Below are 16,827 nucleotides of genomic sequence, written 5' to 3'. Positions count from 1 at the left end.
AAAAAAAAGATTACAACCCCTTATTAATAAATCCTTCAGTATGGGAAAAAAAAAGCAGGAGTGGAAATATTAATATCTGATAAAATAGACTTCAAGGAAAATAACATACTGAGAAATGAGAATGGATACTGAACAATGATTAAATAATAGAGCAAGAGAACATATGCATAATAAACATATATGCCCCCTATGAAAGTCCCTCAAAATTCATCAATCAAACCCTTAGAGAGTTGTAGAGAGAAATTGATCAATGATAACAGAAGACACCAATACACTAGTCTTAATGAAAGATGGATTCTCAAGAAAGAAACTAAAGAAACAAAAGAGCTAAACAAGACAAAGAAGCAACTTGACCTCCTAAACATATACAGTATATTCCACCCTATTACAATACAGTATACATTTTTCTGCAGCACACACAGAACATACTCTAGTATAGACCACATGTTAGGCCACATGGCAAGCCTTAATAAATTCGAAAACGTTGGGATCCTATAATCCATTTTCTCACATTGCAATGCTATATAACTGAAAATCAACAATAGAAGGAACAAGACCATAAAGATAAACACAGCAACTGAACAATATATTACTGAAAAGTGATGAGCAATCTATCAAACAAGGGATGAAATTAACAAATTCCTTGAAACAAATGAGAACAATAGCACAACATAACAAAACGTTTGGGACATAGCAAAAGCAGTTATTAGAGGGCAATGTATAGTAATCGATGGACACATGAAAAAAAGGAGAGACCAAAAAAAACCCTTAACATAACATCGCCAACAACTAGAAGAGCCACAACATCAACCTACAACAATGAGAGAAAAGACATTATAAAGATTACAGAAGGAATAATTGAACTGGAAAACAGAAATACAATGGAGAAACATCAAGAAAATAAGCTAGTTATTTGAAAGGATTAATGAAATTGACATACTGCTGGAAAATTAACAAAGAAAATTAAAAGAAGATACACATACTGAGAATAAGATATGAAAAGAGAGACATCAAAAGAGATCCAAAGGAAATTAAAAGCATATAACACCCTACTATGAAATACTGCCACCACTTATTTGCCAATTTGTTGTTCTATGGTGGATGGTGTCTGACTTTGAATCTGGCAGCCATGTCACTGGTATTTCAAATGCCAACAAAGTCACCCAAAGTGAATAGGTTTCAGCAGAGCTTCTAGACTAAGAACAGACATTGGAAGGGCTCAGCTCCCCACTTCAGAGGAAGTAGCCACTGAAAATTGTATGCCTAGCTTTGAAATATTATCAGATAGTGAAGGAAGCAGAATATTGTCAGAGATAGTGTGGAGCATGGCCATACTGGGTCAGCAGACAGCCAATATATAACTGATGAGGAGCTGCTTTCTCTAAGTGGAGTCAACCACGCTGACATGAATCAAGTAAAGTCTGTGGGAGTGGAGTCGTTGGGCTCTTCATTTGCTGATTCGATAAGACTCAAGATAAAAGTAAACAGATAACAAAAAAATCTGCAAAGTCAATCATGATGAACAATGCTGTCTGTGATAGGAATATATCTATTTGCCTAAAGGGAAATCAAATCAATGTAACTATTATTCAAATTTACGTATCAAGCAAAGCAAGATAGTGATGACGAAATAAAAGAATTTTACCAAGATCTTCAGGTGCAAACAGATCAAGCATGTAATCAAGGTGCACTGATCATTATTGGCGATGGGAATTCAAAAGTTGGAAACAAAGAGGAAGGAACCAATAGTTGGAAAACATGGTCATGGTAACAGAAATGAAGCTGGAGATTAAAAGACAGAATTTTGCAAGACCAATGACTTTTCCATAGTAAATACTTTTTTTTCCACAAAAAAGGTGAGTATACACATGAGCTTATCTACATGGAATACACAGAAATCAAATTGACTATAACTATGGGACGGGTTAAAGGAGAAGCTCAATGTCAGCATATAAACCCAGGCCCGGGCTAAATGTGGAAGTAACCATCAATTGCTCATATGTAAGCTCTGGTTGAAGGTGAAGAAAATTAAAACAAGTCCAGCAGAGCAGAAATATGACCTTGAGTCTCTCCCACTTGAATGTTGAGGAAATCTCAAGAACAGATTTACTGCACTGAACATTAATTATTAGTGTTCAATGATGAGCCTGATGAATCTGATGAGCTGTGAGGGGACATCAGGAACATCATTCGGAGAAAGTAAAAGGTCATTTAAAAAATAGGAAAGAAAGAAAAAATCAAAGTGGATGTCAGAAGAGACTCTGAAATGTTCTCTTAATTATAGAATAGCTAAGGCAAATGGAAGAAATGATGAAGTCAGAAAGCTGAACCAAAAATTTCAAAGGGCTCCTTGAGAAGACAAAGTAAATATTATAAAGAAGTGTGTAGACTTAGAGGTAGAAAAAAAAAGAACATTCTCAATGGACATTGGGCCTCCACTCAATACAAGAACTAAACTGGCATTCCATGATGCTCACCTTCCTGACACGATCGCTGAAGACAAAGCGGGTGCATAAGCAAAGGTGGTGAAGAAAGCTGATGGTGCCCTGCTATCAAAAGATATAGTGTCTGGGGTCTTAAAGGCTTGAAGATAAACAAGCGGTCATCTAGCTGAGGAGCAACTGAGCCCGCATGGAAGAAGCACATCAGCCTGTGTGATAACGAGGTGTCAAAGGGATCAGGTATCAGGCATCAAAGAACAAAAAATCATATCATTATGAATGAGGAGGAGCGCAGAGTGGGGACCCAAAGTCCATCTGTGGGCAACTATATATCCCCTTACAGAAGGGTTTCAGGGAGGAGACGAGCCAGTCAGGGTGCAGTATGGCACCGATGAAACATACAACTTTCCTCTAGTTCTTTAATGCTTCCTTCCCCCCGACTATCAGGATCCCAATTCTACCTGACAAGAGGATGTACATTGGTACAGACAGAAACTGGAAACAGGGAATCCAGGACAGATGAACCCCTCAGGACCAGTGGTGAGAGTGGCGATACCAAGAAGGTGGAGGGAAGTTGGATAGAAAGGGGGAACCGATCACATATAACCCCCTCCCTGGGGGACACACAATAGAAAAACGGGTGAAGGGAGACGTTACACAGTGTAAGACATGAAAAATGATAACTTATAAATTATCAAGAGTTCATGAGGGAGGACGGGCAGGGAGGGAAGGAAAAAAATGAGGAGCTGATACCAAGGTCTCAAGTAGAAGGAAAATGTTTTGAGAATGATAATGGCAACAAATGTACAATGTGCTTAACAATGGATGTATCTATGGATTGTGATAAGAGTTGTATGAGCCCCCAATAAAATGATTAAAAAAAACAAACATTTTCAGCATATCTTAAACTAAAGTAATTCAAGAAAAATGCTCAAGCCTCAAGTGGCAATATTGAAGGATTCTATGGGGAAAATATAAAAGGATACAAGAAACATCAAAAGAAAATAAAAAGAATACACAGTCAGTGTATCAAAAGAACAAGTCAACATTCCAGCATATTAGGAGGTAGCATATGAGCAAGAACTAATGTTGCTGAAGGCAGCTGTTTCACGTGCCATTGAAAACATTAACTAAAAACAAGGTTCTGGAAATTGATGGGACTACCTGTTGAAATGTTTCAACAAGCTGATAAAGCATTTACCCATCTTTACCAGGAAATTTGGAAGAAGCTACTTGACCAATTGACTGAAAGAGATCCATATTTGTATCATTCCAAAGAAAGGTAACTCCAAAGAATGTTAAAACTACAAAATAATATTATTGATATCACATAAAATATAATTTTGAAGATCATTCAACAATAGTTGCAGCACTACATTGTCAAGGAGGTGCCAAACATTTAGGCTGGATTCAGAAGAGGATGTGTAACAAGGGATATCATTGTTGATGTCAGAAGGATCTTAGCTGAAAGCAGAGAATACCAGAAAGATGTTTACTTGTGCTTTATTGATTATGCCAAGGTATTGGACTGTGTGAATCATAACAAATTTTGGATAGCCTTGAGAAATATGGGAATTCCAGAATACTTCATTGTGCTCATGTAGAACTTGTACATAGATCAAGAGAACATAGCATGCTTTAAAATTAGAAAAGGTGTACATCAGGGTTGTATTCTCTGATCTCACTTATTCAATCCATATGGTGAATAAATCGTCAGAGAAGCTGGACCTCATAAAGAAAAATATGGCATCAGGATTGGAGGAAGGCTTATTAACAATCTTCAACATGCAGATGACAGCAAGCAATTGCTTGCTGAAAGGGAGGAGGACTTGAAGCACTTGCTGATGAAGATCAAAGATTGTAGCCTTTGAGTGTGGATTACAACTCAATACTCAAATCCTCAATAATGGACCAATAGTGCACATCAAGGTAAATGGAGAAAAGGTTGAAGTTGTCAAGGAATTTTCTTGCTTGGATCTACAATCAATGTTCATGGAAGCTGCAGTCAAGAGATCAGAAGACACATTGCCTTGGGTAAGTCAGTTGCAGAAGACCTTTCTAGAGTACAGAAAAGCAAGGATGCTATTTTGAGGACTAATTTATGCCTGACCCAAGCCATGGTGTTTTCAATGGAGTCATATGCTTGTGAAAGTCATATGCATTGGATATTGAATAAAGAAGACTGAAGAAGAATCTTTGCATTTGAATTGTGGTGCTGGAAAAGAACATTTCAAATACCACCGACTGCTAAAAGGACAAACCAATCCGACTTGGAGAAGTAAGGCCAGAGAGCTCCTTAGCGGCAAGAATGGTGAGACTGTCTTACCTACTTCATACATGCTGTCAGGAGAAACAAATCCTAGGAGAAGGACATCATGTTTGGTGAAGTAGAGGTGCAGTGAAAAAGAGGAAGGTCCTCAAGGAATTGATTGACACTGGCTGCACTGTTTTGTGGGTTCAAACATAAAACAATTTTGAGGATGGCACAGGACCATGCAAGTATTTTGTTGTGCATAGGGTAGTTATGGGTTGGAACAAACTCAATGGTACCTAGCCACAACAACAACAATAACTGTGGAAACAATTGTGAAGATGGTACAGAACTTGGCAGTGTTTCCTTCTCTTGCACATAGGGTTCCTGTGAGTTAGAATTGATTCAAGGGCACATAACAACAATTATACCTCCCCAGTAGTTTATAGATCAAGGCTAAGAGGTACAATTCCTCATCTTCTTTTCCCTGTGTCCTAATATAACTTCTATATTTACTCCTGTGCACTGCTGAATCAGTGCTTATAATCTAGATTATAAATTCCCAAACTTATTTTGCCTACCGCCACCCTTTCAGAAAAAAGTTACAGAGGAAACCCTTTGCAATAAAAACTTGTGTACTACAGCCCATAACTCACGCTTAGCTGTAGGCTTCTGCTTTTGCAGCCCCCCTTGAGCATTCCCGTACCCTCCAGAGGGCTATATCACCTATTTTGGGAAAGACTGGTCTGGATATTGATTTCTGAAATGCAGTCTGTCAACCTCATACTGACAATGAGAACATTTGAGTATAGAGAAGAAAGCGCACAAGTCTTTTTCCAGGATCTCACAACTATTAAGTGGCCAAGCCAAAACAAAAACATAGATCTCTTTGACTTCCAATTGCTATTTCTACTAAAATTATAAGTGCTTCTGGATTATATTCCTTGTACCTCCCCAAATCTCATGGATGCAACTCAATTTTTCACTCCTAAATCCATTCTTGCCTATGTGCCTTCCATCTTGGCCTCTCCACTGGCATCAGGTAAATATTTACCGTATATACTCAAGTATAAGCTGAGTTTTCCAGCACATTTTTAAAGCAGGCTTTGTGGTAAAATTAGGTGGATATTCGGGTCAGCCTATACTCGAGTCTATATGGTACTTGCATATATTTTTTTAAAAAGCTGCAACACAAAGAAAGATATAAACACCCATACAGTCAGCAGTGACTCAATGGCAACGAGTTGTTTTGTTTTAGCATTCACAACAGCAAAAAGACAGAAACAATCTAAATGCCTACTAGTAGAAGAATGGATAAACTTTAGTGTGTGTGTATACATCTATATAAAATAATATTATATACGTGTGTATCATGTATATGATATATTATTATACCATAATAACATTATATACATAATATATTGCTTCTTTGGATAGAAACAATATATTTGGATATTCATATATGTATGAATACTATACAACATTAGAGAATAATGAAGATTCTATACCTTGTAACATGATGAACCTGGAGGATATGATGCTGAGTACAATTAGTCCACCGAAAACAGACAAATATTGTATGACATCATTATTATAAAAGTCAGGAAAAAGTTTTCACACTAAAAGAAACATTCCTTGATGGTTACCAGGAGTGGGAGGGAAACAGAAGAATGGGAATTCACAGGCTAGAGGGTAGACAAATAAATGCTAACCAGGGTGAAGGGAAAGCAATACACAATAAGGAGAAGGTTTGCAAAAAATGATGGAATCAGTGGAAGACACTGGGAGGTTGTCAAGAGTTAAAGACAAGAGAGTCAAAAACAGCTACACAATTTTACAATAATGGTTATCTATGCACAGATACTTAGAAACAAAGGCTAAACAGGTGTGGGAGAGACAGTGAGTATACTCATTAATAAGTGTGACAGAGAGTATTTGTATATGTGTATTTACTTCAGCTGCTAATATATCCATGAATGTCGTGGATCATCTGCATATCTGAGAGCTGTGTTCCAACGGGTTCTCAATGGCTTCATTTTTGGAAATAGATCGCCAATTCTGTCTTCTACGGTGCTTCTGCGTGGATGCAAATCTCCAACCTATTGGTTAGTTGCTGAACCGGTTTGTGCCATCCAGGGATTCCCTCGATATGGAGTGCAGAAACAATTGCAGAAAATCTCTAAAAGTAGTTACATCATAAATACCTGCAAAACTTGACATGTCAGTAGAAAGTGATGAACCACTTGAGCTTTCAATAACTGCTTAATATTAAACATCTGCTGGTGGTGATCTGCTCTGATGAGGATTTCTAGAGCTGCTAGCAGAGTCTCCCAAACACCTGTCTAAGACAATAAAAACATACCAATTAGCACATAGCTGCTAAAAAACATGCTCCATGCTTTTAGAAGACATGAACTATATTGGCCTAGTGTACATATACACTGTCAAAGACAAAATATACCTGAAAAATAATCTTAAAAACTTACTCCCATCTTATCAAATTTTATTGTTAATAGGTCACTTCTAAATACGTATATGAAATCCAATATTGCACTGGGTGCTTTAACAAAGTAATTTCCTTTAGCATTAAATGATTTTTAAGTATTTTCACAAGGTGAATTTTCTTGAGGACTCGGAACACTATAGAGAGTCACACATATTTCATTATAATCATTTTCAAATAATATATGTTCATAACATTATTTAAAAGGCATAAGCATGAATGCAAATTTTCACACACAACATTTAAACAGGGAAGTTTAGAACATATACCAAATTTCAAACAATTTGCTGGCAATGCAAAAATTCCGAATGTTTTGGATTAATTTACTTTTAAGGTCAATTAACAGAATTCTCTACACAAGGGCAAACTGTATATTCAGTAAATGGTCAGAATTTGTTTAAGGTGCCTTAAAATGTTTTCCAAAATTTAATCAATTGTAAATTAACCATAAGGGAGAAGTAACCATAAGTTACTTATTTAAGTAACTAGTATTGAAAGATAATCTTCACTTCATCTTATTGCCCAAAGTACCCCAAAGCTATTAACACATAGCAAAATTGACTAGGTTGGGTTACAATTCCTACTATGTCTCTTGCCATTGTCTGATATAAATGAACATCAAAAGCCCAAGGAACTGATAGTACTCATATGATGCCCTGGAGGGAAAAAAGAGCTCTTGGTAAAGTCACATGAAAACTAAAGACAAGGAAGCCCAAGTATGAAAACTTGATTCAGATCTGAAAAATAGCACCAAAATAAAAGAGTACTAAGTTTAACTTGTAGTCAACATAAAACACAAACTTAGTTAAAAAATAATTAATTAGGTAAGGAAACCCACTTCAAATCCATGTAAGTGTGTATATGATTTTTAAAATTACCATTGCATTCAACAACAACAAAAAATGTATTTTTTAATCACACAACCCTAGCTTAGCAGCTTCTTTTAAAGTGGAAAATAAAAGAATCCAGTATTTAGTTCAGTTTACTCTTCCAATTGGTATTTTAACCAATACATACGGGTTATTTGGGTCTTAAGGTGAGAATTTATTCAAATGATAAAACAAACCACAATAAAGTATAAACTTAAAAGTTTTAAAACTTGACAAATACCATAAACGCCAAAAAATCCAGAAAGATAAGAGTTTGATTAGCTGTCTGACATACCTCTATAATATCTTTTCCTTATGTTTTGTGGCTGAATATGTTCTATCTCTTCATAACAATGATTTTGTGATATAATTTTCTATAGGAAGAATATAATAACACTTTTCTCTAGCATTTTAAATAAAAAGTTATTTTTTATTAATGCTAGACTAAGAAAGTTTCAGCTTCACAAATCATTATTAGCAATATCATACAAATCTTTAGGATTCCTACCAAATTTTGACACAACTATTTTTTTTAATTCTAAAGCTATATACTCTGCATTCTTTAAATAATTATGTTTGATGATAAATTTATTATATTTTTAAAAATTCGAGGCAACCTAACTTCTGATAGAGATCACCAATGTCTATTAGAACTGTCGTATTTCAGGAAAATGTTTTACACTAGAACTAAGACTCCTGTATGAGCCTATACCATGAAGACTGGTTGAAACCAAAGCAGAAGGAAACAAAGGAAACAGCACTATACTCAAACAGTCATGCCCTGCGTAGGCCTTGGTGAAGACCTGCTCCTTCATTCCGAATGCTGAGATGCTGTGTTTAAATCTATGATTAAAGTATGATCCTTGCTTATGCCAAGGATGAAATCAAGGCTTCCATAAATAACCTAGTCACAGCTCTATCACTCCAGAAGTATGTTCACTTCTCATTCCTTGACCTGGGTCCCAGACTCTAAGCAAGGCTCCTTTTCAAAATGCAAGTCACTAACTGATCCAATGAACTCTGTCTGTGCTCTCTTGCCTGAATTCTGTTCTAGCAACTTGGTCCTCCTCAGGCCACGTTCAGATTCTGACCTTCCCGGGCAGCATTACCAAAGGCTGATCAAAACTTTGCACAGAAAACAATCTCAATATTTCCATTCACAATTTACACTGAAATAGTAATTTATTCTCTTCTTCAGAAGAGGTACTAGGTGAATATTTAAAAGTACATACCTCTGCTTTATTCCATATCTTCCAGTCAAACAACAGCTCCTCTAATAGTTTAACATCTTGGATTATAGCATTAGACTCTACAGCCAGCTGAAACTCTCCATTCTCATTGATATGAATAATATCTTCACCACAGCAACCTTCAAGAAGGGCCTAAGGCAAAATAGCATTAGTATGAGATGCATTAATAACTGAGTAATGCAAATATTAAACAGAAAAATTAAGTTTTTAATCTTGGAAAAGACTGTTTTATGGAAGACTCGGCTGTCTGCTAATTAGCTGTTATATTCCTTCGTGCGGTATACATATATATATAGATGTATAAAATCATAAGTGTCCTGGTTTCGTTTCTCTAGAGAACCCTGTCTAACACACTGGTATATGTTTTAGAAAATCCATAGTAAGTTTTTTTTTTAAATCTAAGCTCACAAAGTAAACTACATTTGTAGCAATACAGACACAAAAATTAACTTTTTGAATAAAAATAAGAGATCATTTTCTACCCCCAATGACAAAGATATTCTCACAAAAAATTTAAAAACTAATAAATGACTTCAAATTTCATAAAGTACCTTTATTTTTCAAAGCCATTCAAATAATGAAAAAGTCTAAACCTTCAGAGATATTTTTAATGATTACTCAGTTTCAAACATTGGATATAATCCCACTCTCTATTTCCAAAGTTGACTGAATCTGTTATTAGGCTTTAAGACCCTTTCTAAAAAGTAATAAGGATTAATTCAGAAATATATCAAATTCATTTCTGACTCATGGTGACCTTATAGGACAGGGTAGAACCATCCCGTGGGTTTCCGAGATGTGTTTATGGGAGTAGAAAACCGTTATCTTTCCCCTGCAGAGTGGCTTGCTTTCAAACTGTTGAATTCGAAGTTAGCAGCACAATGCTTCATCTACTGCACCACCAGGGATCTAGATCTTGATAAACTAGAGGTGGTGACTATTAGTAAGGTTAAAGAATTAGTCTTAGCAAATGGAAATGACATGTCACCAGGTGTAGGGAGAACTGAGCTGGACTGTGGTTCTGAAGCACACAACAGTGCCTGGGTCTCAATTCTGTCTATCTATAGCCGGAGGGGTTGGCCTACAAGACATCTAGGGGATATCCAAATCAAAAATTCCATGAGTTTCTGTTTTTCTCTTTCTCTAAAAAAAAATTACTTTAAGGGAAAAACAAAAAGTCATTACTTAAAGGATGTCAAGAATCAGAATACCTCACTTTGATTAAATATACATTATCGTAGTTCCATTTTTATCTTTAGGAAAAACTGAGGAAAAAGCCTCTCTCTATAGTTGGAACACCTTGATGAAGAGATAGTAGAATTGGATTTGAATCTATGAGAATACATTTTATGAGCTCATACCTTCAAAATATGAAAGCCAACAATGCATTTTTGTTTGATCAACACCTGATGAATCATGGAAAAGCCATTGCAGTTTTCTAATTCATGTATTCTTTGTTGGTTGTATTTGGTCAACGAGAGGATGACTCGTAGTGCTAATGCTTGAGTTTCTTCACAGATACTGAGCTCAACAACCTAAAAAAAAAGTAGATGTGTTTTTCTTTTGATCTATTTAGAGTATAAATTTAACATGTGTGATGACTATGTACACCTTTAATACCCTAAGTTGGTATTATACAACAGCAAGCACATATAATTTTTAATGCTGACATTTTTATAACAATTTAAGCATTTCTGATACACAAAATTAGGAGAAAAAACATATATTCCAAGCTTTTGAACTACATACTATAACTCATCACTGTCAAATTGATTTGGATTGATAGTAATCCTATAGACAGAGTAGAAATGCTCTTTAGGGTTTTCAGGGTTGAAATCTGTATGGAAGTGTCTTTCTCCCACAGAGTGGCTAGTGGGTTTGAATCCTTAGGCTAAAATTCAAGCACTTCACCACGACACTACCAGGGCTCCAATGACATACTATTAATTCACTAAAATAACATTAGCAACCTTGGAGGTCAGTAGAGTTTTAAGTAGTGATCTGAATTAATAGCAAATTGTCTCTAATGTTTGATTATTTAATCAACAAACAAGTTCAGCATTACATGCAATGGGAGACAAAAAGAAATAAAGTCATGGTACTTGCCTCCCTGGGGCCTATTGTAGGTACAGAATACTATATGTGACATTATGGCTTGTACTTCAATTCAATGACACATTTACTATTACTACTAAATATAAGAAATACATGCCTTTAAGTAAAATATAACCAGACACTATGGCACAGAAGCTACTTCTGACACTGCGCGGTTTAGGGAGACTGTGGAGAGAAGACACCAGTATCCTGGGGGGGAGAGATTAAAAGTGGGCTGGGGAAGGGATTCTAGAAGCAGAGCAAAGGACTGAAATTGGACACTCCCATACACAGGAGGTTGCAGGTTGCATATTTAGCTGGATTGTGGGGATTAGGCTACAAAAGTAGGTGATGCATTTTAAAGAGATCAAATTTTATTTGAAAAGAGGAGTACTGAAAAAGTTTGTAGGTTTTAATCGTGGAACACAATTTTAAAGGTCTTATTGGCAAGACACTAAATGCGTGAGGGGTAAGTAAAAAGGTACGGTACCAAATCACAAAACCCATTATTCAACAAAAATATCAAAATGTGAAGCTCTGTTTCTCACACCATCTCCCTATATGTCTACACAGTTCTGAAGGCAGTGTTTCTATCTCTTTAAACATTCCCTAAAGAACTCTACACTCTTTTAAGTAACACTATGTCAAAATGATAGTTTTGGCACCCTTGAGAGGCTCGAAGCGTGTTCTTTGAGTGTCAATGTTCTTTAAGTGTCAAGAGCAGAAAGAAGTCTGAAGGGGGAAAATGGGGGTGTACGGTGAGCCAGCCGAGATTCTCACAGGGCGGCCACTAAAGAACACCCAGGTGCACTGTTGTGAAGGAAAAAGGCCTTGGCACAGACTTTTCTGACCTTTCTCATTGCTGTGGATTTCCATTTTCTAAAAACTCCCAGTAGACCTCTGTGAGTATCCTGTATTTAAAAATCTATCAAAATTAACTCTTTGGAATACTAAAAACAATCTCCCTAACTTCCTGAAGAATTCTACCAACAGTGACTGAGGTCTTAAAAGTTCGTGAGAAGTCATCTAAGGTCCAACTAGTGGTCTCACTGTGTCCAGAAGAAATGTATGCTGAAAAATCAAAGATAGGAAAACATTTAGCCAATGGATTAGTGAACAAGGTGATTATCAGTCTTAACCCTAAGATCAGAAAAATTAAGTAGTGCCCAGCTGCCACTACCACTACAAAAGAGATCACTTCAGAAGACCCTAGCTAGAGTGGGAGAACACTGTTGAACAAAACTCAGAATCCTAGAAAATATCAGGCTTTTGCTGGTCAGATACTGTAGGAATCTGAGACTGTGGCTCTTAGTTACCCTTCAGATCTAGACCTGATATCCTAATGGCTCAATTTTCAACCAAATAGACAGGTCTCTGAGGGGGAACAATAATAGTGAGGTACACTTTAGAACAACACACCAGTTAGGTCAAACGGATAGTATTTACACAAGGTCAAAGTTCACAAGGGTTAGAGAAGGAGGAAGTGATGGGAGGTATCATGGGAATTGTACTGAATGTGTCAAAATGAAACGTATGAATGTTGAATTTAAAACTGATCTACTCTGTAAATCCAACCGGTTATAATTAAGCTTTTTTTAATTAGGAAAAAATAATTCTACCAATGTCTTCAGTCTGAAATTGATCAAACATGCAATCATGATGCATTGATAATTATGGGTGATTGGACTGCAAAAGCTGGAAACAGAAAAAATTGGAAAATATAGTCATGGTGATAGAAACAAAACTAGAAATAAAATAGTAGAATTCTGTAAGACAAACTACTTCATAGCAAATATTTTTTTCAACAACACAAATAGGAATTATACATGTGGACTTTTCCAGATGAAAAAATAGAGAAATCAAATTGACTACATCTGTGGAAAAGACAATGGAGAAGCTCAGTATCAGCAGGCTAAAATCAGGCCATGGGGCCTGGTGTGGGACAGACCATCAATTGCTCATATGTAAGCAAGGTTGAAGCTGAATAAAATTAAAACAAGTCCACAAGAGCCAAAATATGGCCCTGAGTCGCCTTACTTGAATTTAAAAAAACATCTCAAGAGATTTGATGCATTAAATACTAATAACAGAGACCTGATGAGCTGTGGGATGACAACAACAACATCATTTATGAAGAAAGCAAAGGTCACTAAAAAGACATGAAAGAAATAATAAATCAAAGTAGATGCCTGAAGAAACTGAAACTTGCTTTTAATTATAGAGTAGCTAAAGCAAATGGAAGAAAAGATGAAGAACTGAACAGAAAATTTCAAAGAGCAATTGAGAAGACAAAGTAAATATAACAGAATGTACAAAGACCTAGATGTAGAAAAATAAAAAGGAACAACACGCACAGCATATCTTAAGCTGCAAGATATCAAGAGAAAACTGAAGCCTCGAACTGAAATACTGTGGAAGATACTGAAGGATGCAGGAAGCATCAAAAGGTGAAAGGAATACAGAGAGTCATTGTACCAAAATAACTAATCAACATTCCACCATTTCAGGAGGTACCATATGAGCATGAACCAATGGTGCTAAGGGAAGAAGTTCGAGCTGCACTGAAAACTTGAACTGAAAACAAAGCTTCAGGAACTGACGGAATACCAATTGAAATGTCTCAACAAACTGATGAAGTACTGGAAGCACTCACTTGTTTATGTCAGGAAATTTGGAAGACAGCTACTTGGCCAACTGGCTGGAAGAAAGCCATATCTGTACCCATTTCAAAGAAAGGTGACCCAACAGAATGTTCAAATTATAGAACAATATCATCGATAGCACATGCAAGTAAAATTTTGCTGAAGATCCTCCAACAACTTTTGGAGCAGTACATTGACAGGAAGTTGCCAGAGGTTCAGGCTAGATTCAGAAGAGGACATGGAACAAGGGATATCACTTCTGATGTCAGATGGATCTTGGCTCAAAGCAGAAAATATCAGAATAATTTTACTTGTGTTTTATTGAATCTGATAAAATTTATTTTATTTAAAAATAAATTTACTTGTATTTTAAAGGCATTCGACTGTGTCTCATAGTCTTGATAAGATTGAGAATTCCAGAACACTTCATTGTGCTGTACATGGAGCAAGAGGCAGTTGTGCAAACACAACAGATAAGTATTGCATGTTTTAAAATCAGGAAAAGTGTGTGTCAGGGTTGAATCCTCTCACTACACTAATTCAATCTATATATTGAGCAAATCGTGGATTAAATGAAGAGGAATGTGGCATCAGGGATGGAGGAAGGCTTATTAAAAACCTTCAACATGCAGATGACACAACCTTGCTTGATGAAAGCGAGGAGGACTTGAAGCACTTGCTGATGAAGATCAAAGATTGAAGACTTCAGTATGGATTACAACTCAATGTGAAGAAGACCAAAATCTTCATACCTACCGACAGGTAAGTAACATCATGATTCATAGAGAAAAGATTGAAGTTGTAAAGGATTTCATCTTGCTTGTATCCACAATCAATGCTTATAGATGCAGCAGTAAAGAGATCAAATGATGTATTGCATTGGGTAAATCTTCTGCAGAAGACCTCTTTAAAATGTTGAAAAGGAAGGATGTTATTTTGAGGACTAAGCTATGCCTGACCCAAGCCATGGAATTTTTAATCGCCTCATATGCGTGTGAAAGTTGGACACTGAATAAGGAAGACCAAAGAGGAATGGATGCTTTTGAATTGTGGTGCTGGAGAAGAATACTGAGAAAGCACCAGGGACTGCCAAAAGAACAAATAGATCTTTCTTGGAAGAAGGACAGCCCGAATGTTCCTTGGAGGTACAGATGGCAAGACTTTGTTTCACGTACTTGGAACATGAGACCTGTCCCTGGAGAAGGACATCATGCTTATAAAGTGGAGGGGCAGTGAAAAAGAAGAAGGCCAACAAGATGGACTGACCCAGGGACTGCAACAATGGGCTCAAACATAAGTACAATTGTGAAGTATTGCAGGACTGGACAGGGTAGGGTTTCATTCTATTTCATGCTATGAGTTGAAACTGACCCTACAGCATCTAACTACAACAACAACAACAAAGGGAAACAACTATTAAACAAAAGATACTGGATGGAAAACATGCGTATGAAAAGAAATGACATTTACAGATGATGTTGGGTTGAATGCTAACAAGACATTTATAAGAATAGTAATACCAAAAGTACACTGGAATGTCCCTATATTGGGCTGAAAAGTGTCCACTTAAAGACCTCAGAGCATACTTTATTTGGAATGTGTCTTTATAGAGTATAATTAAGGATTTCAAGATTAGATTAGCCTGCTCTAAATCAAAAGGCTGGTGAAGAGGGGGAGACCATCTGAAGACAGAGGCAGGGCCTGGAATGATATAGCTACTTGCACCTGCCAAGACACCATGGATTATTGGAAACACCAGAAACTGGGAGAGAGTCATAGAACAGAATTTCCTTCAGACCTCCAGAAGAATCAAGCTTGCCAGCACCTTAGTTTTGGACCTCTGGTCTCCATAATTGTGAAAGAATGTACTTGTGTTTTAATTCCCTAGCTTTGTTACAGTGGATATAAGAAACTCATATAGCACAGCCTAGAAAAAAAAAAAATCAAAGTGGTGACAATAAAAAAGCCAGTGAGGGAGACAGTGAGAGCAGTAGATAATGTTGCAAAAATTATTTTGTTTGAAAAAATTCTTAGAGCTAAAATGAAGATTGCATTGTGAGTAGAGAGGGATAGCATCTCTGCTTTAATTTAACAGGAATATAGACTGAAGGAGTAGACAGTACTGAAGTGGGTGTTTATGTTCCTGTGTTTTAGATTTCAGGGGTCACCTCAACACTCAATATACATTTATAGAGTATCTACGCTTTGTGAGGAAAGATGCTGATCCTGCCCCCAGGATACGAAGAAATTCATTTTATTAAGCAATTTATTCTAATATGATAACTATGTTATAAAATATCCATATTTCTCCCTGTTTAAACAAATCCGAACTCAACTAATTTTCTTCTTGGACACCAGCAAACTTCAGGGAAAAAGTCACAAACTTTATTTCAAAAAAATATATTTCTTTCATATCATTACTATCACATGCATTTTTTCATATTTTCACTGCTAACTTTAAATATCTGTGTAGTGAACACTTTATTGTTCTGATAGTCACTTCTGGACAATGGAAAACTTTTAAAACCTTCCTTAACTAGGAGAATCTTTCACCATTCATTAGTGCAGATAACTGGATGACATCTGTTATCAATGTGATTTTATTATCTAAAGACCGTATATATTTTTTTACCAACTTACCCAAGTGGCCGTGTATTTTTACGGCTGTTAGTTCTTTTTTGCATTAAACCATAAATGGGTTTACATCTCATCAACTTTTTATCATATTTATTTATAACTTTCAGTTTTTGAATATAAAACGTCTCACATTATGAAAC

At 36.2% G+C, this 16,827-nt stretch overlaps 1 protein-coding gene across 1 annotated transcript in view; it reads right to left on the bottom strand.

The window, feature by feature from the left end:
• Nucleotides 1-16,827, bottom strand: part of LYST (lysosomal trafficking regulator) — a 258,721-nt gene that overhangs the window by 142,869 nt on the left and 99,025 nt on the right. Inside the window, exons 17-20 of the mRNA XM_045298212.1 lie at nt 12,379-12,479; nt 10,676-10,849; nt 9,297-9,446; nt 6,897-7,034 (exon numbers count right to left, since the gene is read on the bottom strand). Coding sequence (XP_045154147.1) covers nt 6,897-7,034; nt 9,297-9,446; nt 10,676-10,849; nt 12,379-12,479 — 563 coding nt within the window. The remainder of the gene's footprint in view (nt 1-6,896; nt 7,035-9,296; nt 9,447-10,675; nt 10,850-12,378; nt 12,480-16,827) is intronic.

The sequence above is a fragment of the Echinops telfairi genome, unplaced genomic scaffold, assembly GCF_000313985.2.
Source record: "Echinops telfairi isolate 266 unplaced genomic scaffold, ASM31398v2 ScPeMD7_7424;HRSCAF=8462, whole genome shotgun sequence".
In the NCBI taxonomy this organism is placed as follows: Eukaryota; Metazoa; Chordata; class Mammalia; order Afrosoricida; family Tenrecidae; genus Echinops; species Echinops telfairi.
The sequence above is the reverse complement of the archived record's forward strand: the minus strand, read 5'-3'. Positions and strand labels throughout refer to the sequence as shown.